This window comes from Rattus norvegicus, chromosome 2, assembly GCF_036323735.1.
Source record: "Rattus norvegicus strain BN/NHsdMcwi chromosome 2, GRCr8, whole genome shotgun sequence".
NCBI lineage: Eukaryota > Metazoa > Chordata > Mammalia > Rodentia > Muridae > Rattus > Rattus norvegicus.
Genome location: NC_086020.1, coordinates 185665744 through 185692455, shown reverse-complemented (window position 1 = coordinate 185692455; position 26712 = coordinate 185665744). Strand labels below are relative to the sequence as shown.

At 44.5% G+C, this 26712-nt stretch overlaps 1 protein-coding gene, 1 long non-coding RNA gene and 1 pseudogene across 12 annotated transcripts in view; all 3 read right to left on the bottom strand.

The window, feature by feature from the left end:
• The window catches only part of Arnt (aryl hydrocarbon receptor nuclear translocator), a 58844-nt gene extending 53091 nt beyond the window's left edge, over positions 1–5753 (bottom strand). For 2 of the 3 annotated variants that reach the window (NM_012780.3, NM_001389231.2), the window contains 1 exon segment: positions 5601–5753. In NM_012780.3, coding sequence (NP_036912.3) covers positions 5601–5625 — 25 coding nt within the window. In that variant the 5' untranslated portion in view covers positions 5626–5753. 3 annotated transcript variants of the gene reach the window in all.
• Positions 5754–8653: 2900 nt separating this feature from the next.
• Setdb1-ps1 (SET domain bifurcated histone lysine methyltransferase 1, pseudogene 1) lies at positions 8654–13786 on the bottom strand (annotated as a pseudogene). Its single transcript, NR_175255.1, has 5 exons — positions 13533–13786; positions 12422–12690; positions 10503–10602; positions 9704–9829; positions 8654–9503 (listed from the first exon to the last, which is right to left on the bottom strand). The product of NR_175255.1 is annotated as an SET domain bifurcated histone lysine methyltransferase 1, pseudogene 1 (transcript).
• A 452-nt stretch (positions 13787–14238) lies between these two features.
• LOC134485650 (uncharacterized) lies at positions 14239–25965 on the bottom strand. Of its 8 annotated transcripts, XR_010063875.1 has the most exons (6): positions 25693–25965; positions 24526–24646; positions 24010–24077; positions 22898–22999; positions 22105–22276; positions 14239–16108 (listed from the first exon to the last, which is right to left on the bottom strand). It is a non-coding gene; the product is annotated as an uncharacterized LOC134485650 (long non-coding RNA). The 8 variants fall into 8 exon arrangements; XR_010063878.1 differs by having other exon boundaries at positions 22105–23275; XR_010063877.1 differs by lacking the exon at positions 22898–22999.
• Positions 25966–26712: the final 747 nt, after the last annotated feature.

The window sequence follows — 26712 nt, the reverse complement described above, 5'->3', positions numbered from 1 at the left end:
TTAAGCCCTACATTTTCAAAGGGGTGTCAAAGACATTCTTTTTATTATTAAAACATCTGGATGAAATCAGTTATATAGTTGATAAAAGATAACAAAAGTTGATAGAGATAACAGAAACATTTTTCAAGATTCTTTATAATATTGTAACATCGAAAAACTTTTCTCTGTTTTATATTTTAAATGACTTTACTTCATGGGTATGTTTTGCCTGTGTGACTCTATGCAACACAGGCATGCTTGGTGCCCATGGAGGCCAGAACACGGCAATAAATCTACTGAATTACAGCTGTGGGGAGCACCATGGATGTGCTGGGAACCAAACCTAAGTCCTCTCCAAGAGCAGCCAGTGCTTCTAATGGCAAAGCCACTCTCCAGCCCTGTTTGGTTACTGATACATGGCCACCATGCTCAACATAAATCTTTATTTCTTAATTTCTGGAAAAATAGAAAAGATTTTAAAAAATTAGTACAACAAGTCTACTGCATAAAAGTACACCAACTGAGGTTTCTTTCCAAAAATGTCAGCCACTGAATATGTAGTTCAGTTGGCAGAATGCTTGCCAAGCACGTGCACCAAGCCCTGGGGTCCATCCACAGCACAGTGTAAGACAGGCATGTTGTGACTATAAGAGATAGCATTGAAATCAGAAAGTCAAGATCAAGGCTGGAGAGATGGCTTAGGGGTTAAGAACACTGACAGCACTTCTAGACGTCTTGAGTTCAAATCCCAGCAACTACATGGTGGCTCACGACCATGTGTAATGGGATGCAATGCCCTCTTCTGGTGTGTCTGAAAACAGCTACAGTGTGCTCACATACATAAAATACATAAACCTTTAAAAAAAAAGAAAAGAAAAAAAAAGGTCACTCTCAGTGGCATAGTGAGTGCCAATCTAGCCTAGTCTAAATGAGACTTACCTCAAAAATAAAGTTTAACTGCTAAGTTAGTAAAACGGTTCATTCCTTTAAGAAGAAGGGGAGGTGAGGGGACAAAGATAGATCCTGGGAGCTGGAGAGACGGCTCAGTTGTTAAGACAACTTGCTGTTCCTGCATAACACATGAGTTCAGTTCTGAGAACCCACATTAAATGGCTCATAGCCACCTGTAATTGCAGCTACAAGGGAATCAACGCCCCCTCTGGCCTCCGAGGGCACCTGTACTCACAGGAACAAACCTACAGGCATAACTATGGTCTTCTGAATGAGAATGGTCCCCACAGGCTCCTAGGTTTGAATTCTTGGTCTACAGTTAGTGTTAGTGTCTTTTTTTTTTTTTTTTTTTTTTGGTTCTTTTTTTCGGAGCTGGGGACCGAACCCAGGGCCTTGCGCTTCCTAGGTAAGTGCTCTACCACTGAGCTAAATCCCCAGCCCTAGTGTTAGTGTCTTGAGAAGCATTAGGAGGTATGGCTTTGTTGGAAGTAGTACAGCCTGCTGCCATGCTGCTAGCCACAATGGTCATGGAAAATTCCAAGGGTAATAAATTGATGACTCTCTTAATTGCCATGTTCATGATCTTTTCATGGCCACAGAAAAGTAACTACCACACCAATGCACGATTTAATTAAAATCATTTTTTAAAAACAGTAGGGCTGAAGATATGACCAGCAATTAAGAACACTGGCTAATTAATAATAAAGGACTTGGTAGCTCAATCAATAAAGATTTGGCAGTCAAGCAGTAATGTCCTGAGTTAATCTCCAGAACCCACATAAAAAGACAAGGCATGGTAACGTTCACTTGTACTTCCAGCACTGGTAAAGCAGAAACTACCAAGCAGAAGCTTATCCTCCTTGGCACACTCCAGGCCAGCAACAGATCCTGTCTCAAAAAACTGAGGTGGGGTGTGGATTGAAGAGATGATTCAGTGGTTAAGAGCACTTGCTACACAACCTTGAGACCTGAGCTTGGATCCCAGAACCCACATAACAAGTCTGGCATAATCCTGCATCCATCAGTAGTCCCCGCACTCTGGGGTCCAAGACAGGAGGAACGCTAGGCCTTGCTAACTGTCAGCCTAGCAAAACGCACAAGCCTCAGGTTCAGGGGGAGACCTGGCCTCAAAGAAATAGGGCAGAGTGACACAGTAGGATGTCCACATTTAAGAAGAAACCCTGCCTCAAAGGAATAAGGCAGAAAGTTATAAAGGTGGACATCCAATGCCCTCTGGCCTGTGCACAAGTGTACATTGAACATAGTACATTTCCCATCATATATCCCTCCAGTCATGAATCTAATTTTCCAAAATTCAACAGTCCAAAACATATTTGACAGAAAAGGGTAAGGGAGGAAAAGCAACAACAAAAAAGGCAATATTTTATGACTTAATTATCATGTATTTACTGAACATGGGATCAATAAATTAGAAGAGATAGAAGAATTCTCAACATGGAAAAAAGAAAAGCAGTCTTGAGCTAGGAGTTTGGCCCCAGGAAAGAAAGGAAAGACGGATGGATGATAAAGGGAGCACAGCAGTGGGTCACTCTCACTGGGTGTACAGTTCTATGCTTGTGTCTATAATCCTTGTACTTCAAAGGCTAAGGCAAAGTTGGCTACACAGGGATGTCAGCTACAGCAGGAACCACTGGGTTCTCTGCCATCACTAACAGCAGACTAGAACTTAAGACGACTCTTAAATTCTCAGATTAATTCTCAAAGGTTTGTTAAGAACCTACTCCTCACCTTTTTAAATTTTTGTTTGGTTTGGTTTGGCTTTTGGTTTTGAAACAAGGTCTCATTATATAGCATGGAACTGACTTTGATGGCAGAATAGCCATGAACATAAGATATCCCCTTGCCGGGGGCTGGAGAGATGGCTCAGTGGTTAAGAGCACTGACTGCTCTTCCAGAGGACCTGAGTTCAAATCCCAGCAACCACATGGTGGCTCACAACCATCTGCAACACAATCTGATTCCCTCTTCTGGTGTGTCTGAAGAGAGTGACAGGGTACTCACTTATATAAAATAAATAAAATCTTAAAAAAAAAAAAAAAAAAAAAAGATATCCCCTTGCCTCTTCAAGGACTGAAAGAGTTCCAGCCTGGTCTCCCTGTTTGGTAAGAAGTACCCATGATGACTGCTCCAGGAGCCAGGCAGGTTATGCAAGGGGTTGAGAACATACCCTTGTACTACAAAGGCAGTTGTGGTGAGATTTCTGGAAAATTGCAGTTCTACAGTTTAGGAAAGGTGAAAGGACTTAAGCACATATAATGTCTTCAGCCGAACTGTGAAGGGGCTCCTTTCCCTTCCCATGTGCCCATGTGTCTTTCTATCCTGCAAAATGGAGAGGGCATCTCCAAAAAAACAAACAAAATACAACCTCAGAACTGAAGAAGGAAGCAATCAAATAGCAACAAATAAAACCAGCCATTTCTACGTGATGACTCATACCTTTACCAGCACTCAGGAGGCAGGGGCAGGCAGACCTTGAGTTCAAGGCTAACCTGGTCTACAGAGTGAGTTCCAGGAAAGCCAGGGATACACAGAGAAACCCTGCCTTGAAAAACCAAAGTCAAAACAATCAACTGCTTCATTAAAAAGGATTCTTCAATCGCGCAAGGCCCTGGGTTCGGTTCCCAGCTCCGAAAAAAAGAAAAGGTTTTGATAGTTTATATACAATGCCACATGCCTGTAATTCCAGCACTTGAAGACAGAAGACGACCATTGCAAGTTCAAGGCCAGCCTGAACACTGCAGGCCAGTCTCTCAAAAATCCTCACTTGAAAAAAAATTACTATTTCTTGCTCAGAGACTTAAGCTAATATTAATAAATGAATGCCTGGCCAAGAGACTATCCTTCTGGTAACTTGTTTAAAATCAGAACAAATATGGTGGCTCCACCCACAAGGCTAGAAAAGCTTCTGGCTTGCTAAAATTTATTTATCTCTGGCACTTAACAAGAAACACTTTGCAATCTGAAGAGTTATATAAGGATTTTGCAACATGTGATCAGTTCGAAATCTTGTTTACTCTAATCAGACATGGGCTATTTTACTACGAGGTCTGATTTTCCAACATTTTTCAGTTGTATACTTTTATTCTAGAGTTTATCAAATATTCTAATAGTTTCCTGACAATTTACTCCATCTCCATGAAAAAAAAATTTAAGATTTAAAAAAAACTGATATTCAGGGCCTGAAAGGAAGGTTCAGTGGTTAAGAGTGTGTTACTCTTATAAAAAACTATTATCAGTTCCTAGTATCCACATTACAGTGCTTACCACTGCCTGAAACTCTAGCTCCAGGGGATCCAACACCCTATTCTAGACTCCTCCCATACCTGCACTCACAGGTAAACATTATACACATAATTTTTATAGCTTAAAAATATTTTTTAAAAAACTGATACTGGCATATGATCTCTATGAATTTAAAGCCAACCTGGCCTACATAATTTCTAGAGCTATGTAGGCTCGAGCTCCCATGCGCAGGTGTGCTCTCTCTCGAGCTCGAGCGCTCTCTCTCTCTCTCAAAAAAAAAAAAAAAAATGCTGTTTCCAGAAATAATGGGAAAACTGTACATTTGCAGTGATATGATTCAGCTTGTGTGTGTTATTGTATGTGTGTGTGTCTGTGTACCCTGTTATTGTAATATAATATCACCTAAGACATTAACTAAATAAAATTTAAAATTTCAATGTGAAACAACAGAGAACAACACTACACATGCAACCCTCCCTCCAAACCCTTATTCTGGGAAATGATGGATTTACTTTGTTACAGAATAGCAAGGTAAATTAGGCCAACTAAAATGAAATACTTCCTAAGATGTAACTGTAATACAGTAGAAAGGACTGGACAGTCAGGTGGGATAGGTCACACCCAGTATTTCCAGTAGTTGGGAAGCTGAGACAGGAGACTGCGGTGGTTCAAAGTCAACCTGGGACTAGAGTGAGATCCTGACTCAAAATAAGATGAGAGACAGACAAACAAGCAGGCGGACGTTTGCAAACAAACAGCACAAGACATTTTTCTGAAAGAACAAGAATTGCTCGACTTTGATCTAACAAGATTTAAACCTGGGTTCTGGACCTGTCCTGAACTATAACCATTACCTAAACCCCTGCCTTCAACAGCAAGACGCGAATAACTATGCTAAAATGTGTAAACCCTGACGCGAATAACTATGCTAAAATGTGTAAACCCTAAGTTTCAAAGTATAGCCCGAGGGGGAGTCGGGGAGGGGGGAGTTACAAGTCACAAGAATTTGAGCAGATTCTCAAAGAACTAAGTTTTCCATGTAAACCTTTCCAAGTGTAGAATCAAGACCTTATAAAAACAACAACGTGGCCCCGTCTACAGCCCAGATTACTCTCGCAGTTAAACCAAGTCAGTTTGCCCAGTTACTTACTTGGGCATCAAGGGACATCAGCTGGCAGAAGGTTAAAAGACCACACCACTCCCTAACACCGCAAGCAGAGTGGAGGTGCCTGGCCGAGCACTGCCACTACTCCAAAAGTTGGCGCACAGAGCCCCCAAACACCCGTCACCCGTTCCCCAGCTCCTCCGGGCAAGGCGCCTCCTCGACACCCCTCCCCCAACACCCGAACGCCACGGCCCTCCAGCTCTGCTTGGCTCTCCGTACTTGTCAGTCCTTTCAGTCTCACCTGGGTTAGCTGTAGTCGCCGCCATGGTCGAGGTGGCACCGTCGCTGCGCCACCCTCAGTGGGAGGGGCAGCCGCCACCGAGCTGGGGGAGGGGAAAGACACTCTACAGAATCGGCACCTTACCGCTGCCACCGCTACCGCGAAATCCAAGATGGCGGATGCCCTGCCCCCCCCATCCTGGGGGAGAAGACACGCCCCATACCATGGGCGCAGTCAGTCTCTAGACAGCCTCCTTGGGAAAACTGACCAATAGAAACAGTAAGTCGCCATAGGGGCTGGGCTAGTGACTAGGCCAGTGAGTCCAGTGACCCGGGTTGGTGCTAGGAAGCCAGAGCTAGGAAGCCTCCGACCAGCTGTTTCCCTAATCCGGCCTTCATAACCAAATTGACGTCAGTGAAGTGCAATGAAAAAAAAACGAGCATTTTACTAAAACGTTTCCTTTCCTAGTGGGCTAATCAGCATATGCTTCCTATAGATGATTTGTTATACAAATTCTCTTTATATGTTCTAACAAGTCAACTTCACACAGTGATCACTAATCCTTTCTAGATTGTTTTCCTTTATGAACTTTTTTTTTTTGGTTCTTTTTTTCGGAGCTGGGGACCGAACCCAGGGCCTTGTGCTTCCTAGGCAAGCGCTCTACCACTGAGCTAAATCCCCAACCCCCTTTATGAACTTTTGTCACCAGTAAAAGTTCGATAATTTTTAAAAGTTGGCTCTGAACATGGTAGGAAAGAGCTGGGTGATTATGTGATGCAAAGATTTCAACATTCAAAACAAGAGACAATAAAGAATTTTTATTAAAACAAGTAATCCAGCCCTCAGAATGGAGACTGGCCTGTACTACAAAATGAAACTAGTCCCGTTCTCCATGCTCCAAAAGTGGGGTGTCCTATGTCACAAGCTGTTTACAAATGACGAGGTGATAACCACAGAATTAATGTCTAATTATAAGAACTGAACAATTCAGGACAGATACTGTAGACTCAAAACACCATGAGACAGTTCTATAAGAGAAATATAAACAGAGCAGGGCTAGTGGTGCATACCTTTAATCCCAGTACTCAAGAGGCAGAAGCTGGCCGATTTCTGAGTTCAAAGCCAGCCAGATCTACATAGTAAGTTCTAAGACAGCTACATAGAAAGACACAATCTCAAAAACAAAAAACCAAAGACATGAAACAAAGGATACCTTGTAAGTTAACCCAGTAGTGAGAAGTAAAGTAAATGAAACTAATACTCAAATGCTATTACATTCATTCCCAAGGACATGTGGATGGGGGTGGTGGTAATTTTGTCCTTTGACACAGGTCTCAAGTAGCCTAGACTGACCTCAAATTCACTATGTATATGAAAATGGCCTTGAATTCCTGCTTCTACTGCCTCTCCTTCCAATGTTAAAACTATAAGCATATGGCACTACCCTTTGGCTTGTTGTCAAAGATTAATTCACCAAATATTTTAAAATTTGCCATGAAGACGACTCCACTAGGAAGTTATACATAGCTCCACCTAACATCCCAAGATCCAATGCTCTGCACTTACACAAGGACTGCTACAAATCACCTTCAACCTTCCTCACACCACAGCACGCATCCATTCACACACACAACCTTCCTCACACCACAGCACGCATCCATTCACACACACACACAACCTTCCTCACACCACAGCACGCATCCATTCACACACACACAATTTTAAAAACACTTAGAAGTAAGTAGAACTGACAAGATGGCTTCTTGTTTGTTGGTTGGTTGCTTTAGGTCATTTGGTAGAATGGTTGGTTTGCTTGGTTTGTTTAGACGTTTTCTTGGGGTTTTGAATAGTTTTATTTTTAATTATATGAATGTGTGTCTGCATTTACGTCTGTACTCCTGAGTGCAAGAACACTAGGCAGACAAGTCAGATCCCATCTACCTGGAGTTACAAACAGCTGTGCTTCTTTCTTTAGCTGATTTGCTTGCTGAAAGAGAAACTCAATGTGTAAGGCTGCTCACTTTGAACCCCTGGAGAGCCTCAGAACAGGGGTTACAGCTAACTGGGACCACAAGCAATTAACAACTGATACTCTTATGAGACAGGGTCTCACACTGTCACTGAGGTTACCCCGGCCTAACCATGTAGGCCAGGCTATCCTCAAACTGGAAGTGATCCTGGTACCATAGCTTTACTACATGATTATAGGTGTAAGTCAACATGCTTATTATAAATTAAATTTTTAGTAAAAAGTAAAAAAAAAAAAAAATTTAACCACGACTTTATTTTAGTTTGGTTTTTCAGCACATGGTTTCTCTGTGTTAACAGGCTGTTGTAGAACTTAATTTGTAGAGCAGGATGGCATCCAACTCACGGAGATCTATTGGCCTTTACCTCCCAAACACTGGGATTAAAAGCATGAACTACAATTTCTTATATTCAAGTGTGCTATCTAGATGGCGCGTTTTGTTTTTGTAAATTTGACACAGGCTGGGACCATGTGAGAGGAGGAAATGTCATTGTGACAATGCCTCCAACCTGGCGTTGTGATGCATACCTTTAGTGAGCAAGGGGAGGGTGAAGCACGTAGATCTCTATCAGTTAGGCCAGGTTGGTCTCTACATCAAGTTTATGGCCACTCATTCTGAGATCCTGTCACCAACGAACAAAAGACTCAATTACACTGGCCAGTAGACAAGCCTGTATATTTTCTGGATTAATGATTAACATGGAATGGTCCAATAAATGGGTCGGGGGACACCTTAAGCAGGTAGTCCAACATTGTATAGAAAAAGCAGGCTGAGCAAGCCATTAACACATTATCAAAAAGCTGCATTTCCTCACTGATCTCTATTTCACTTCCTAACTGAATTCCTACCACAGAGGTGAACTTTAATGCCTCAGTGGACTTTAGGGCCTCTCAAGACTCTTGGGCCTGAAAAGCCGAGGCAGGTGGAGCTGAGAATTTCAAGCCAGCCTGATCTACAGAGCATGCTTCAGGCTACTCAGAGTTATGAGACTCTGTCACAAAAAAAAAAAAAAAAAAAAAAAACAAAACTGTAAGATACAATGAATTTACCTAGTGGTGATACACCTTTAATGTCAAAACTCACTCGGGAGACAGAGGCAAGACACCTTTTTGAGATGGAGGCCAAATGGTAGTCTATAGAGCAAGTTCCAGGACAGCCAGAGCTACAGAGAAACCCTTTCTCAAAAAAACAAAAAACCCAAACTGAAAAAAATATCCCAGGTATGGATTTTTCTATTGTATTCCTATGCTACCGTTTAATCTTGACTTCATTCCTTCCCACTGCATCATTAGTCTTTATTAATCTCCCAATTTCCATATTTTTGTCCTTAATGGTGACTAATCTCTCCAATTCTGGCACTAAAGAGGTACAGCAGGAGGTTTGTGAGTTTGAGACAAATCTAGGATACAGAAAGACTGCAATGGAAACATAAGTTATGCATAGAGATGTTGTCTTAAAAAAAAAAACAACAAAAAAACAATGACATGGAAAAAAAGCTAACAATGAAATGCTGACCACAGTATAAGAGATGGGCACCGAGGTTGGGGATTTAGCTCAGTGGTAGAGCACTTGCCTAGCAAGCACAAGGCCCTGGGTTCGGTCCCCAGCTCCGGAAAAAAAAAAAAAAAAGAAAGATGGGCACCATGCTCCCAGCCCCTACTCCTCTACAATCTACAATCCCTGTCTGGGTACCTGAGCTTGTTCTTGACGTTAGGGGTCTCAGCTACAATGCCAGCATAAAGCCAGACCTGATTTCCATCTTTGTATTTGGCCACCACTCGACTGCCCACAAACAGCTTGTCAGCAGGAGGGTGGTAATCATAGGCAATATGGTTCCCAGACAGCAGACTCTTTCCTTTGTTGTCAAATTTCACTTTGTATTTCTTTCCTAGCCCTGTATAAAAGAAAAGACAAACAAAATTAAAAAAAAAAACAAAAAAACAACCAAACAAACCAAACCAAAAGCTGTTTCCTTTCTACGTTTAGTCCTGGGTGAAACACAGCAGACAAAAGCAAAGGCTGTGGGAAAGTCAGCAATGGAGGCCCCCACAGGCTGCCTTGGCTTAGCTCTTCCTCCAGCCTGGACATACATACCGACAGTCTGAATGGCAATGAGGGTGCCTTTGTGCCGCGTCTTAGTCCTCTTCTTGCCCAGAATCCGCATGCTGACTATCAGGTCCCCATCTTTGCTCAGTTCTCCAGACACCTGACCCAAGGTTCCTATAAACATGGAGTTGTTATAAAGAGTGATGTCAGGGGTTGGACGGGGAAAGGGAAGGTCCAGAGGGCAGGAAGGTAGGATGGGGCTGTAGCTCAGCGGCTGCCTTGCCTGCTCAGGGCCCTGAATTTGAACCTCAGCCCTGTATACGCCTGGCATAGTTCATGGTGTAATCTCAAGTACTCAGGTAGGGAAGGCAGGAGGATCAGAAGTTTAAGGTCATCCTCAGCAACACAGGAAACTCAAGGCCAGCCTGGGATACAAAAGATACCATCTCAAAATCAGAAGGCAGTGTAGAAACAGAGGAGACTGAGGCATTCTGTGACCATTAGCCACTTTTGCTAAACTTTGGACAGAAGAGGCAGAAACACAAGACAACCAACTGCTTATGCGGACAGGAGAAATGAATACAGAACATCCCCACGACTCTACCTCCGTTGGCGTACCCTACCAGCCTCTGCCACAGCCAACTATGGCCCACTCCTTACCAACAGCAACTAACAACGGTTAACAGCCTGAGCCACCACATCCATCAGTCACCTCAGACTGACTGTGGACATAAAACTATGTTAAAAAGAGACTGGCAAGTCAAACAGCACTGTGAGAGGCAAAGCTGTCAGTAACATTCCAGAAAGAACTCACGTCTCATCTATGCAGGTACTCCTCGACACTAACCATTATATAGATCTTAAGAACTGCTTCTCTTATTCACAGCATCCATGAACTTCTGGACATCTTGAGCTGATTTTCTTAAGGCAGCCATAGCTTCACGAAGCTATAGGAATATAGAAAAGAAAAAAAATTCAGTTTCATGAGTTAGACACAACTCATGAAGAAGAAGACAACAAGAACTTAGAGAGACAGCCCTGACCTAACATGCAGTGACCCTGGGTTTGGATCTCTAATACTGCAAAAAAAGTAAAATAAAACAGGAAAAGAACATTGTCTGTGAAGAATTTGTCTCCAACAATCAAAATAAAGGCAAGTGTATTTTAAGTCCTAGGGAGAGAGCTCAGTGGGTAGAAAAGCTTTCTGGGCAAGCACGACTACCTAAGTTCAAAACTCCAGCACCTATTTAAAATAAACCATCCCGGTAGTTTGGCTAAGAATAGTCTCACAGGCTCATTTTCCAATGCTTAGAACCCAGCAAATGGAACTGCTTGAAAGGATTATAAGAATTAGGAGGTGTGCCCTTGTGGGAGAAATGTGTCACTGGGGATGGACTTTGAGGTTTCACAAGCCCATGCCAGACCCTGTCTGTTTCTCTCACCCTATGATCAGGATGTAGAGATAAAACAGTGACTAGGACAGTCAGCCACACCTTTGAGCGACCATGAGACCATGCTATGGAGAGAAGACATAGGCATCACCACAGCCACCGGTATAGCTGCAAGAGTAAACTTGAGATTGAATTAGAGTACTGTCTCAAGGGAATAAGGCACGCTTGGTGCACGCACACGTGTGCGTGCACACACACAAACCCCATACAGATATACAAACATACAAATAAAAGTGTTCTGGAACAGGTAGTTACTTTGCAAAGTTAAAAGACACTTACAAATCTGCCTCGGAGGTCAATTTTAAGAGCCATTTCTATTTATATATCTGGGATGAACTCTGCTGGACTCTTTTTTTACAGTCTTCGCGTTTCTGGTGTGTGCTCTGTATGTAACGCACCAGTCAGTAAACATGACTCAAGGCGTATAGCTGCTACAGCATCAGGTGTCCTCCTCTACTAGGCCCGACTTACTGCCATTGGGCTGCTTGGCCATTGAGTTCATGGGGATCTATTTCTACCCAAGAAGCACCAGGGCTACACATGTAGCAATGTTCAAATATTTTTTTACAAGTGCTCGGGGATTTAAACTCTGGTCCTCATGCTTACAAACCAAGCAATCTTACCCATGGAACCATCTGCTCAGCTCTGCTCCCACTTTCTCTGCATTCTGGTAAAAAAAATAATAAAAATTAACAATTAAAGAACAAAACCACCTGGGGTTGGGGATTTAGCTCACTGGTAGAGCGCTTGCCTAACAAGCCCAAGGCCCTGGGTTCGGTCCCCAGCTCCGAAAAAAAAAAAAAGGAAAAAAAAGAACAAAACCACCTTTTACATTGTAAAACCAAAAAAAAAAAAAAAGAAAGAAAGAAAGAAAGAAAGAAACAAACAAACAAACAAACAAACAAATAAGTATAAAGTTGGTAGGGTCACAGTTACTGGTAACAAACGTGCTTTTGCCTCCTGACTGCAGACACTAAAGACATGTGTCACCATGCCTAGCTGAAACTTATTATATACTTGAGAAAAGAAAATAGCAACATTCACAATCTTCACTTCCTGGGGATCTTAGTAAGGAAGTACAGTACAGGAGAAAGACAAGGGAATTCAAGCCTTTAACCTACCTACTGCTGACCACATATCAGCTACCCACAGGGGAAAAGTGTTCTGTTGCAACTCTGCACTGGAAACTCAGAGGAAGTGTAAGGTCCCACATGACTGAATCGGGCAAACTATAAAGTGCTTAGGACAACGACAACAACGATCACTCCAAGGACGATGCAGAAGGACATTTCCTTCTGCTTCCATGAACTCTCACCTAGATGCATCATCAAACAGCCGATCAACATAAGCCACCTCAGACTCCTTCTGCAGCACCCACGTCTCCAGCTCTGCCAGCTGCTTCTTGCGCTGCTGTATACAGTCCATCTTTTCCAGTTCTTCATCGATGAACTGACGAAGTTCCTCCATAGAGATACCCAGCTCTTCAACCACTGCCTGCTGCAGCTCAGCAATCTCTGCAGAGTCCGCCGCAGCTGGCGCTGCAGCCAAACTCATGCACCCAGGGAGGGAGGACATGCTTTCGCCCTGTGCGGGAAGAACAAGACGCAAAAACAACTCTAACCTCAACTCAGGCAATTCTGTCTCCTAATAAAAGGCCCTCCTATCCTGCAAACTGTTCTCTCCCCTCCTTCTCCAGAAGATGATCCGGAGATTTCCCGGGGAGACCCTCATCCTCACACACACACAGACCAAAGCCCTGAGGAAGAACTAAGAGCCGAGAGAGACCTTGGGGAACACCAACATGCACTAGGCAGCCACCTAAAACAGTGTTTCGGAAAGCGGAAGAATGCTTATCAACAAGGGAAGGCGCTTCTGTGGAGCTAACCTGCTCCTTAATTTCTCTCTAACACACTGCCTAACCCGAAGTACCCCGTCCACCTGGAGACAGTTGACCCGTAATGAACTAATTCCAACCGGATTCTTTACTCCTCCCTTCTTACGGAGTTTTGCTTTCCTGTAGAAAGTTGGCTTTTAAAAACTCCTAGGACCATGCGACAGGGCAGCTGCACAGGGGAGGGGTTCTCGGCTGCACCAGGCCCTGGAGTCTACAACCAGCAAAAAAGAAAAAAGAGGAGAGGTCTTTCCTACATCAACAGAGCGAAGCTTGAAGCAATGGCGACCACCCAACAGCCACACTCCGAATAACGCGCACAAGGGTCTCGGCCGCCTGAGCCGCGGAGGAACCGAGGAACGCAGCGGCCTCCGGCCGCCTTCTCGCGCCTCCCGCACGCACCGCCTCACGCCCACCCGCGGCCACCGCCTTAGGCCGACCCGCCCCCGCCTCGCTTCTCTCCCGCCAAGTTTCCACACACAGCCCTAACCTCCTACAAGCAAACCCTCCCGGGTCCACCTCAGCCTCAGCCTACCTCAGTCAGCCCGCCCCACAGCTCCGGCTCCCAACCGCAAGGGCCGGGTCTCACAACACCGACCCCAGGTTTTACTCCAGGGCTCCGCCTCGCCAAAACCCACGCAAACTGAAGGGAGAGACGGCGGGGGAGGGGAAACAGCGTGAGGAGGCAAAGGGGGGCGGGGAGCAAAAGGAAAGGCCGGAAGCAATATGGAGCTTCCAGCTGACCTCCAGGACCGTAGGCCGAAGGTCTCATATTTCATAGCACGGCTCTGAGAGGCAGGGATTGTGGGACACTGAGACTACGCATGCGTGAAGCAAGACACTTCTGGCTAAGGGACTGGTTGCACCAACAGGCTTTGTCAGGAACATTTTATAGAGGCTCCCTACCCCAGTATTGACGACAATGGTCCATTTATGAGAATTAAGAGGTTTTTTTTGGGGGGGGTAAGACTGGGCATCTGGGAATATATAACATATCTGTATGTATGTGTATATATATATATGTGTGTATACAATACAATTATATATGCACTTATATTTTATATACACATACATATATATTTTAGTAAAAAAAAACGGTTTTTAGCTAGGCATAGTGGTGCATGCCTTTAATCCCAGAGGCAGAGGCAGGTTGGTCTCTCTGAGTTTGAGGCCAGCCTGGTCTGCATAGTGAGTTCCAGGACATCCAAAGCTACACATGAAGACCCTGTTTCAAAACAAACAAACAAATATACATATGTTTTTAGTTCTTTAATTTTAGATCTAAGTGTGGACCAGTTTGACTCCATATAAGGTTAAAAACCACCTTGTTTCAAGGTAAAAATAAATTCATTTCTGTTTTCTGTGAAACTTGGGTTTGACCAAGTCTTGACACATTTTCTAGAATTTGACATATCCCATGCCCTATACTCTAACTTTCACCCTGATAATATAATTTTGAAATGTTTAGTCAAGCTCCTCCATAACCAAGCTTCCTCTGGAAATCCCCAACCCTTGAAAACCTCCTAATCCTGATTCTTTTTTTCTCAAACACTGCTTTAGGGAGACAGCCCTATCTAATAAAAAATTAAACTTGCATAATTTGACCATAGAATTTGGGTAACAGTTTTTATTCTCATTCAGTGTCATTAAAACCCTATATATATGTCTGTGTGATGTTTGCTTGCCTGGTGCCTAGAGGTCAGCAGTGGTCAACAGATCCCCTAAAATTGGAGTTATAGCTGCTTGTGAGCCATCACATGGATGTTTGACAGAAGCCATCTAGGAAAGGCTCTGGCAAGCAAATGGATTTCCTGGAGATGGCCCATTGTTTTTGCATGGCTGTGATGTGTGAACTGAGAAGCATGTGCCCCAGAGACTTCATCCCAGGATTGTTTCTCACTGCTGATATGCCTTTCCTGCCACTATTACATAGCTTAATGATTTCCTGTGTACTTACCTACTCTGTTGGGCATATTTCCTGAACAACCAATATGAATATTTACTTTCATGCAACAATGCTGTTTAGACAAATTGGTTGTTTTAATTTAATTTAATTCCTGATAATGGTTTTATAGAACTCCCAAACTGATCCAAGTAATCTCAAGCCCCCTACAGAATAAAAGCAGCGAATGGCGCTGTAAAACCTCCATGTGTCATGGGCTAATTGCACTAGGAAAAGAAAACAGGCTTGGAACAAATTTATGATCAAAGAAAACACTCCTTCTTGGTTAGGAATGAAGCCACTATCTAGAAACAAAAGGTCATCAACTGGAGATGGACAATTTATTGTAGGTGCAAGGACAGAAAATAAAAGATCGACTAGCTTATCTATAAAAGACTTCAAAATAATAAGACACAAGGCAGAAAGGATATGTGGGGGGGGGGGGCTGGGAGTGGGGGGAGAGGCTGTTCTTTGGAGAAACCCCCAAAGTCGTGTGTTGTCTGGAAATGAACGGTTCAGTTCACAGGTTAGCAGTGGCAGCTTGATCCTCTTGCGAACACTTCAGATACACTGAAATCCAGTTCGGTAGTCAGGATAGCAAACAGGAACTAGCAGCAATGGCATGACCTAGCACAGGCAGCCAGGCCTCAGCCTCAGCACGAGTCATCAGGAGGGACCAGAAGTTCTCAGCTGTGCTTATCTCCCCACAAGTGTTGTACAGCCAGCTCTGTTGCAAGCCAAGCTCAACCCCCATCACTGTCCATCGAGTCCTTTTGTACTCTTTCCAAACATCACCTGTCCTCCAAGGTCTTGCCTCAGCATGTGTGTTCATCTGACATCACTCTGCCAATCAGTCAGAGTCCCCAGAAGTGGCAAGAAACTGCAGCACACCACCAGAAGTTTTTGGATGCATTTCTCTCTATGGAGTCCCAACAAATGGAGCTCAATACGCAAATGTAAGGTCAACTAATACATTCACGTCATTAGACAAGAATTCTTCATCATGTGTCCTGTGTCCTTTCACATGCTTGCTTGACAAAGCCAACTAAGTCAACCGGTTCTCCAGGGAGGGAGTGAGGGTTAAAAAGAAAAAGACAGGGGTTGGGGATTTAGCTCAGTGGTAGAGCACTTGCCTAACAAGCACAAGGCCCTGGGTTCGGTCCCCAGCTCTGAAAAAAAAAAAAGAAATTTAAAAAAAAAAAAGAAAGAAAGAAAAAGACAATTAGACAACACTGTAGGATGACCCCAGCCAGTTCTGAGGCTGAAGTGGGTTTATTTATTACCAGTCTGCTTTTATACCATTTTAATTAAATGCAGGTAATAAGGTCAGTTCTAGGTTAAGGAACAAACAGGCACTAAACACAAATAGTCAAGGAACAAGCAAGGCAATACTCAAAGCCCTGTGATCACTGTTTCTAGGGCTTATCAGGATGACCACGCTATCTGAGCCTACTTCCCTGTCCTAGCCCAAAGTCAAATTCTTACCTGAAGCCTACTTCTTTGTTGTAACCCAAAATCAGATTCCTCTCTGAGCTGCTTCCCTGTTCTGACTCACTGTCAAATTCTTGCCTGAAGTCTACTTCTTTGTCCTGGCCCAATGTCAAATTCCTGCCAACATTCTAGAAGCAGCCCTAAAATCTCTCCACACTTGTTTTAGCAGAACATCCTCTCTCCTGCTTCTGTTTCAGCAAAGCATTCCTTCAGGAGTCTGCCTTAGCCTTTCACCTGTGTCCATTTCAGCTAAAGTTTCCTTCATGTGTTTGCCCCAGTAAAACACCATCCAACTGACTTTCCAAAGAACTCTTAAGTTTCCACTTCATGCTTCACTTCTTTTTTTATTTCCCTTTCTCTCTGGATCACGAAGAGTTAAGGAATTCCTAGCCTCTCATCTGGCCAGTGAGGGGCCTCTAAATCAAAAAATAAAGAGCACACTTAACTAAGTTTCTTTTCTTAATGCTTGTGCTATCAGCAGGAGTTAATTACCAGAAGCCATCAGTTGTTGGCCCTAGAATAGCAAAAGAGAGTTAAAGAGCCAAAAGTCAGCAGCTTTTTGGCCCCTGCTGATACAAAATATCACCTACCTTGCTGCCTTCCTCAGTCTACCTGGATGCTGAGCTGAAACTCAGCAGGTCCTGGGACCCAAACCCAGGTCCTCTACAAGAGAGACTGAGCCATCTCTCCAGCTCTAGTTGGAGAGGTTATTTTTATCAAACTTCTCTCAACAAAACTTCCTTGCTTAAATGTCTGCTGTGCATCCCCTTTAAGCCCCGGAGGATCTTCAGTCTTTCTGTAAAGGTTCTGTTTGACATTATTTTCTTTTTTCTCCTTTTGTGGTTCTTCCTCCTCTGGATTTGCTCAAGCTTTGGCTCTTTCTCAAGGCTTGGTTCATAGACCTCCATTTTCTGGGTTTCCTTTCTTTGATGGGGTTTCATCTTGTGTGTTTCTCTCGCCTTCTTCTTTGCTCCTTTCTGCCTATTCATCTTCAATTACTTCCAGTGCAGAACTGGTCTGTGGCTTTCTCCACTGTTTTAACATTGAGCATTGCAAAAGAACAATCTTGCAGACTGCAGGATTCAAGCAAGCTCTCTTTTCTTTATGCTGGCCTCACACAAGACCACATACAGAGATGAAGGGAGCTGGTTCCCAGATGGAAACCCCATGTGCCTGTGTCTCAAGCCTGTAGAAGCCAGAAGAATGTCAGATCCTCTGAAACTAGAGTTACATAGAGTTCTGAGCTGCTATGTGTGTTGTGGAAAACAAACCCAGGTCCTATGCGAGAACAAGGACTGCTGAACACTCAGCCACCGTTTTAGCCCCAAAGTGTGTTTCTTTAAGGGATAGTGTGTCTTATTGATAGGAAGCAGCATGGGACATAACCTATGCGCATAATATCAACACTTTGGAAATGGAGACAGGAGAATAAATGGTTCGACATTAGCCTTGCCTCCCTAGTGAGTTTAGTTTGAGGCCAGCCTGAGAATGAGGGAGAAAAAAAAATCAAAAATTTAAAACCAGCTACACAATGAGATCCTCTCAAAGAAGTAAAGAAAGGAAAGAGGAGGAAGAGGAGGAGGAAGAGGAGGAAGAGGAGGAGGAAGAAAAGGAGGAAGATGAAGGGAAAAGAAAAGAAAAGAAAAGAAAAGAAAAGAAAAGAAAAGAAGGGGGGCTAGAGAAATGGCTGGGGGCTGATGAAATGGCTCAGCGGTTAAGAGCATAGGCCGACTATTCTTCCAGAGGTCCTGAGTTCAATTCCCAGCAACCACATGGTGGCTCACAACCATCCGCAATAGGATCTTAACCGTCCCACTTGAGCCTGTGTTGAAATTGTACGATATAATCTGTCTCTGCTGAAGGAAGGGAGCGAGAACAGGAAAGCACCTTGTGGTTTACAGCACACTCAACCTGCCAGCATGATCAGGCTTGAGCTTTGAGGCCAGCGTTGCAAAAATAAGGAATGTGGGATGGAGCACAGTGAGACAGCTTCTGCGTTCATGAGCAAGTTCACACTGGACACACTGGGGAAGGATGCTTCATACTGCCCCACCCCAGTAGGAGGAGTCAGAGCCATCGCACTGCTCGGATGGCCTGCAACTGAAAGTGTACGGATTGTTTACTTCTGAATTTTCCGTTCAATAGGTTTGGATCATGGTTGACTGCAGCCTAAGGAACTAAAAACCCCAGAGAGTGAAACATGGGCCAGCGAGACAGCTCCATGGGTAAAAAGGCACTCAGTGGCTAAGGACTCTTCTACCCAAGTCTGATGGCCTAAATATGATCTCCAGGACTATAGTGAAATCGTAACAAAGGGACAGTAGTTATTTTTAGTATATATGGATAGCAAAACTCATGCACACTCAAGGCTCTTCTGTCAAAGGGCATGGCGTTTGCGTATACCTGTGTACAACCTCTATTTTTTGTGTGCGTGTAATTGTAAATGTGTTCAGGTGAGAGTAGTCAGCATTGTCTATAAGTTTACTTTAGCTTCATGACAAACTATCTTAGTGAATGCTGAATCCTGAATGCTGGGACTAAAGTCATGCACCACCATGTAGGGCTTCCAAATTCATGATTTGTAATATCAGAAAAAATCATTAATATTTTCTCAAAGGGAGTTACAGCGATGACTCAGTGGTTAAGAGCACCCAGAGGGGCTTGAGAGATGGCTCAGTGGTTAAGAGCAGTGACTGCTCTTCCAGAGGTCCTGAGTTCAAATCCCAGCAACCTCATGGTGGCTCACAACCATCTGTAATGGGATCTGATGCCCTCTTCTGGTGTGTCTGAAGACAGCTACAGTGTGCTTATATATAATAAATAAATCTTTAAAAAAAAAAAAAAAAGAGCACCCAGATTCTATTCCCAGCACCCACATGGTACCTCAGAACTGGCTAGGACTCTAGTTTCAGAGGATCTGATGCTATCTCCTGACCCCTACGGATTACTGAACAGGTGTGGTCACACACATACACTTAAAGAGAGAGACAAATAATTTTTTAAAGATATTGTAGATTATACAAGTCCTTGGTCATCTAGAGTTTATTTTCCAACACAAGATAAGTTTCACTATTCATCACACAGGAAAAATGACTAACACATTATTGAAAACATTTCAAACCACATCCAAGTGTTGCAACAGAATTAGTAAATTCTTTCCAGAGCTTAAGGCAACTGAACCCAACTCCTACTTCCTCTCGAGTTGAAGCATTCAACTTTTGAGTGACTCTGTGTTTTCACCATCCCCAGGATGTTCTTACACTGCAACCGGCAACCCCCACTCTCACTCCCTGACACTCGTCAATCGTCAATCTCTGTCCTATCGTCACCAACCCTTTCACCTTAACAGCCAAGCGTTGTCTTATTTTGTTGAGACCCACCTACAGCCTACTCCTCCCCTTTTCCTACCAATCAGGCTAGAGGTTCCCTTCCTGGAACTGACTGGCAACTTGAATTTACCCACATGTTCACTGTCACCTTCTCCGGGTGGGTGGAGGCATTCCCCACGATCAACAACAGGGTCGGCTCAGACAGTTTCTGATCTTCTCCTCCGAGAGATCATCCCCCAATTTGGTGTCCCAGCCTCCCTCTAGTCAGACAGTGGTCCTGAATTCATCTCCCAAATTTCTCAAACTCTGTCTATCTAAAGGCCCTAGACATCCCCTGGCATTTTCATATTCCCTACCAACCCCAGTCTTCAGGTAAGGTAGGAAGAACTAACCACTCCCTAAAAACCACTCTTGTCAAACTGTCACAGGAACTTCACCTTGACTGGGTAAAACCCCTAGCTCTGGCTCTTTTTAGGCTACAAGCTCTCCCCAGGCAACCTTTTTTTTTTTTTTTTAAGATTTATTTATTTATTTTTCATGTATATGAGTACACTGTAGCTGTCTACAGACACACCAGAAGAGGGCATCAGATCCCATTACAGATGGGCGTGAGCCACCATGTGGTTGCTGGGAATTGAACTCAGGACCTCTGGAAGAGCAGTCTGTGCTTTTTTTTTTTTTTTTTTTTTTTTTCCCCCGGAGCTGGGGACCGAACCCAGGGCCTTGTGCACTCTACCACTGAGCTAAATCCCCAACCCCTCAGTCTGTGCTCTTAACCACTGAGCCATCTCTCCAGCGCCCCTAGGCAACCTCTTTTAATCTTACCTTTGAACTCATGTATGGATGTCCGGTCCTAGGTCCTTGTCTTCACCTAAATGCTCTCCCTTCCCTGATCACCTACCTACTCGCCCTCATTACTTTGCCACCTCTACTCTCTCCTATGGAACTTTGCTGACCACTATCTACCACAGTCACACACTGTTTCCTGCCCACTGCCTCTCTCTCTCTCTCTCTCTCTCTCTCTCTCTCTCTCTCTCTCTCTCTGTCCCCCATAAATGGCAGGGTCCCTTTCAAGGTAATTCTCATGACTCTTACAGTTGCTAACCTCGAGGGACTCTCTGGGTCCACTTGTTGTGGATTGATGTCTATATGCAGGTGAGGGCAGGCACAAGATAAGGCAAGACCTGTGATTGGGCAGTGAAAAAATAAGGCAGGCACAGTTTTGAAGGGAGAGAGAGAGGAGAGAAGAAGGGAAGATGGAGGAGGACCAAGATGATCCACCCCTGTGTGGCTTTAAACAGCCACAGGTAGCTATGAATATCTTATAAGGGATGGATTATTACAGGACAATTTGTCTTATCTAGGTGGGCAGTTTATATCAATATCAATTGGCTCTGAGTTTATTGTGTGGACATTCTGTGGGGTGAGAATTTGCTGATATAAATCTGATTGATAAAGTACAAACTTCTAGAGTTTTGATTTTAACAGGTTACTGGGAGTTGTGACTATAACTACAGGGGGCAGTTATTGGGAATGTGAACAGAGTCCACAGTCGAGAAGGCAGCTGCTGTTGGGGCCAGAGAGGCGTTAGCCTTAAAGGCAGAGAGACCACCAGGGACAGAGGTAGCGTGGCATGGTGCTTGGTGTCCTGCTTCTCTTTTTTATTATTTACTGCAACAACCTGTCTCACCTTAAACCTTTCGCCCCTTCACCTCAAAATGACTCCTCTTTCTACACATCGACCCCAACAGGACCCTACTCTCTTAAGCTCCAGAAGGCGTTGAGACCACCCACCTTGTCCTCAATCCTAGGAAAATGAGACTCTACTTCAGCAGCTGCACTCGACCCCACTAGAGATTCAAGGTTCAAGAAACCCCCACTGATAACAGTCTTTCCAAATAAGGAAATAAGGCCAGGAAACTGCTCCATAGCCGATGCCAGGAGCGGATCCAAATTGCTGTCATTCCTATATCCACTATCTCATCTAAATATTATGGCCTCTTTGTCTCCTCTTTGATCAGACGAAAGATGACTGTCAAAGAACAGCCAGGAGAATATGGGGGCTGCCTATATTGGTCTTGCCAGATACATATGCTAGAATCACAGACCAATCACTTCTTCTATCAACAGCACAAGACCCTCTTTTTCTATATACAAGACCCACGGAATCCCAGCTGGGAAACAGGAGCTGTTGTTTAAGCTCTACCATAAAAATCAATCCGGGACCCCAGTAAGTACTATTCACATCCAGAGAAAATATGTCTCAATTGCCCAATCTCTAGATGTCAGAAAATAGGAGAAGTAATCATACTTCCTTGACATCCCCCATCATAAATGATACTAACCTGTCATTTCACCTTCTGCTTCAGACTCTGACCTCGGTCTACCAACTCCTTAAATTCACCAGACCTAGTTGTTTTAAAGACTGCTGGCGAGGAGACAGACGGAGAGAGGGGAGAAGCCATGGCAGGTGATGTTAAGATTCTGCTCTGCGTATTTACAGCTTCTTCATATGTGCTGGGGAAGAGGAGAACAAACACCCAGATATTCCAATAAGGTACCTCAATTTTCCAACATGTCCCTACCGTCCCTTAAACCTACAACAGAACTGAGCAGAAGTGATTTTCTGAAGAATACCTTGTCCTTGCTGCTATTTCACAGTCTCTACAAGAGCAGCAAGCAGAAGAGAGTGCTACTCCTTCAGCCCTGGCTCCTGGGAGACCGTGCTGGCTATGGAGCTAATCCGTAACAGCGTAACAGCGGTGGCTGAGCTCAGCCTCAGGAAATGAATAAATGTTCTTTTGTGGTTTTTCGGAAAAAAAAAAAAAAGACTGCTGGCTATGTGTACCCCTTGGAACTAACAATCGCCACTTACAGCTTCTCCAGTGACCCTGCTGAGCAACTTCACCTCACCTTTTATCAGCTGCCCTGCCTCCGATGCTGACATGACCCAAGACCTTTTCTCTCTCACTCTCTCCGGAGTGGTAGACTGTTTTAAGACATCGGGGACATGCTCTGTGGGAACACTAAGCTCCCCAATCTGCAACAGGACCACCCTTGATACCTCATCTCTGCCACAGTGCCCCGCAGTCCAAAACTTGTCAGTCCTCTGTGGCACTCAAGTATATCACCGCCTACCTGCCAGCTGGTCAGGAGTTTGCACGTTGGTGTTCCTTTTCTCTGAACTAGGAGTAATTCATGGAAAAGAACCTCTGCCAATCCCAGTTGTAGACACAATACCTGTCCAACATGACAAGAGGGCAGTTCTGGTTGTGCCACTCCTGGTCGCTGTGGGAATAGCTATAGGTGATGGTGCGGGAACGGCAGGGTTGACTCTTCCCTAGCCCTAAACAAAAGTTCTCTCCTCAGCTTAACAACGACTGTCGAGAAGTGACCCAAACCATGCTCACCATCTAAAAGCAAATGGTGCTTCAGAACCGATGGCTGTCCTTACGGCTAAAGAAGATGGTCTTTGCCCGTTTCCCCAAGAAGAATGCTGTTTCTACATCAACGAATCTGGGATAGTAAATAAAATTCCAGCAGCTACAATCAGACATCCAAAGACACAGGGAACTGTGTGAGGCCTCTGATTCCTGAATTCTCGAAAACCCTATATGGAAATGGATGCTCCCCCCCCCCTTTTTTTTAAAGATTTTATTTATTCATTTTATATATGAGTACACTGTCACTGTCTTCAGACACACCAGAAGAGGGCATCAGATCTTGCTACAGATCGGTTGTGAGCCACCATGTGGTTGCTGGGATTTGAACTCATGACCTCTGGAAGAGCAGTCAGTGCTCTTAACCACTGAGCCATCTCTCCAGCCCGGATGCTGCCCTTCTTAATGCTTCTTCTCCTCGTTTTTCTGGCTTTACCGTTTGCTCCCTGCCTCATTAACCTTACCTTCACACTCCTTCAACAACAAATTCAAAAGAATTCTAGGCAGTCAGTTCCTTTTACAGGACTACCAGCCACCGTCCACAGAGGAGCCTGATTCCAATGACTATCAAGTGGGTCCGAAAGTCAGCTGTACCCCAAAATTGACGACACCCCTAGACAGCAGGAAGCAGTTTAAAAGATCCAATGCCCCTAGTCCCCTTTTACCATCAGTTTCCCCCTCCCCACTTTTCCTCTCTTTATGATAAGAAAAAAAGGAGGTACGTTAGCATGTTTTAGTCAGGGTTTTTATTCCTGTACAAACAGCCTGACCAAGAAGCAAATTGGGGAGGAAAGGGTTTATTCAGCTTACACTTCCACATTGCTGTTCATCATCAAAGGAAGTCAGGACTGGAACTCAAGCAGGTCAGGAAGCAGGAGCTGATGCAGAGGCCATGGAGAGATGTTACTTACTGGCTTGCTACCCTTGGCTTGCTCAGCTTGCTCTCTTATAGAACCCAAGACCACCAGCCCAGGGATGGCACCACCCACAATGGGCTCCCTCCCCTCTTGATCACTAGTTGAGAAAATGCCTTACAGTTGGGTCTCATGGAGGCATTTCCTCAACTGAGGCTCCTTTCTATGTGATAACTTCAGCTTGTGTCAAGTTAACACACAAAACCAGCCATTGCATAGCATCAGAAGCTGTTTACAGCAGCCTCTGAAGCCTTCGATGACATCACCTCTAGGCAACAGGACCCGCCTGCATCTGTTGCCATGGCAACTGTCGCATGCCCTGTGCATGTGTTATCTGTGTTACCTGTATCACCTGCTAGTCATCACCTACATTACCTACGTCATGGCCCAGATAAAAGACACAGACCCCAACCTGTCTCCTCTCTTCCTTGCTTCTTCCCAACTTTCAATAAAGACCTCCCAAAGTGAGAACTGTGCTGGCTTGGTATGATCGGTCCAGGAATGCACTGCTTTTCAACTAACAACGTGAGCCCCTAAAAAGAAAATGAATAAAAGGTAAATTTTAGGGGTTGGGGATTTAGCTCAGTGGTAGAGTGCTTGCCTAGCAAGCGCAAGGCCCTGGGTTCGGTCCCCAGCTCCGAAAAAAAAGAAAAAAAAAAGTAAATTTTAAGCTAAGGTGGTGGCACACAGTTTTAATCTCAGCATTTAGGAAACAGAGGCAGGTAGCTTTGTGTGAGTTCCAGGCCAGCCTGCTCTACGTAAGGAGTTCTAAGCCAGACATAGGGAATTCCAGGCCAGCCAAACCTATATAATGAAACCTTGGCTCTAAATCAATAAATAAGATACATTTCAAAAACAAAAATCCCAGCAGCCAACATCTCCTAGGTTCTTCTTCATTAAAGCTAGGCTTAACAAATTCCCAAGTGAGGTTAATTCAGAGATCCACTGTGTAGCCCAAAAGGCTGACTGCTGACCCATACTCCACTACTGTGGGGCTTACATAGGAGGAATTATCTGCATATTAGCCTCCGCTTGCTGTCTTTTTTTTTTTTTTTTTTTTTTTGGTTCTTTTTTTCCGGAGCTGGGGACCGAACCCAGGGCCTTGCGCTTCCTAGGCAAGCGCTCTGCCACTGAGCCAAATCCCCAACCCCCTCCGCTTGCTGTCTTAGTCATTGTTCTATTGCTGTGAAGAGACACCATGACCACCACAACTCTTGTAAAGGGAAGCATTTAATTGTGGGCTTGTGGACACTTTCAGAGGCTTGGTCCTTTATCATGGTGGGGAGCATGGTGGCAGACATGGTGCTGGAGAAATAGCTGAGAAATCCTGGTCCACAGGCAGAGAGAGACTTTTGAAACCTCAAAGCCCACTGCCAGTGACAAGCCTTCTACAAGGCCACACCTCCTAATCCTTCCCTAACAGCCTGTCACCTGAGGACCAAGCATGCAAATATATGAGCCTATGGGGCCCATGTTCATTCAGACCACCACAGCTACCCACTCCTGGCAGAGTTACGTAAGTATTCTTTTTTGCTGATCACGGCTCCAATTCAATCTAGTGGATCATTTTCCTACTTACCACGGGAGTGTTGGAAACTTGATTCTGTTTTAGCTGAAGTATTCATGAACCCTCGGAATTCAGTGTGCACGGCAGAAGGGACCCAGCAAACGAACCTCTCTGCTTTCCTAGGAGGGGGTGTTAAAGAGAGAGAGGCTGCCAAGAGGAGGGGACTGACCTAGGGAGTGTTGGAAACTTGATTCTGTTTTAGCTGAAGTATTCATGAACCCTCGGAATTCAGTGTGCACGGCAGAAGGGACCCAGCAAATGAACCTCTCTGCTTTCCTAGGAGGGGGTGTTAAAGAGAGAGAGGCTGCCAAGAGGAGGGGACTGACCTAGCAACAGACAACAAACCTGGCCTCTGATGTCCCAAAGGTAAGCACTGCCCGAGTCACCCTCGCTGGGTAAAACCCCAGGAATTCTGAGTTTAGCAGTGCCTCTCATAAGCTTGAAACATGGGAGGAATTGCTAGAAGTGTAAAAGTTTGTTTTAGAAATGGAAACATTCATCTGAGGAAGGATGAGCCTCTTGGCTGTGGCCTCTTTTGGATTTAAGGACATGCCGTAAGAAACTTTCATTATCTCTAGACAACATGTTGCATGCCTGTATTCTCATACTCAGAAAGCTGAGGCAGCAGGATCACCTTGGGTTTTGGGCCATTCTAGGCTACACAAATATACTAGGCCAGCCCAGGACTACAGAGTGCAACCCTATTTCAAAATACAAATCCAAAGTCTCCACAATTATTTCTTCACCACCTCTCCCTTCCAAGTTATTACAGCCACGAGAAAAAGCAGGATTATAAAAGGAAAAGAGGAAGGGGTGGAGGTGTGGTGTGTATGGGAAGGGGTGTGGGCCCATGCTGAGGCATTCCTTTCCCCTGTTTATTTAGGGCATGAAGAGGGGAGTTGAGGGGGTAGTAGAGACAGAGAAAGACAGAGGGTGGAGATAGAGAGGAGTAGAAGCTGGCCATGAGCACATGGAGAGAGGTAGGAGGGGAGTGGAGCCGGGGAAAGAAGGGGAAGAGGGTAAGGGAGCAGG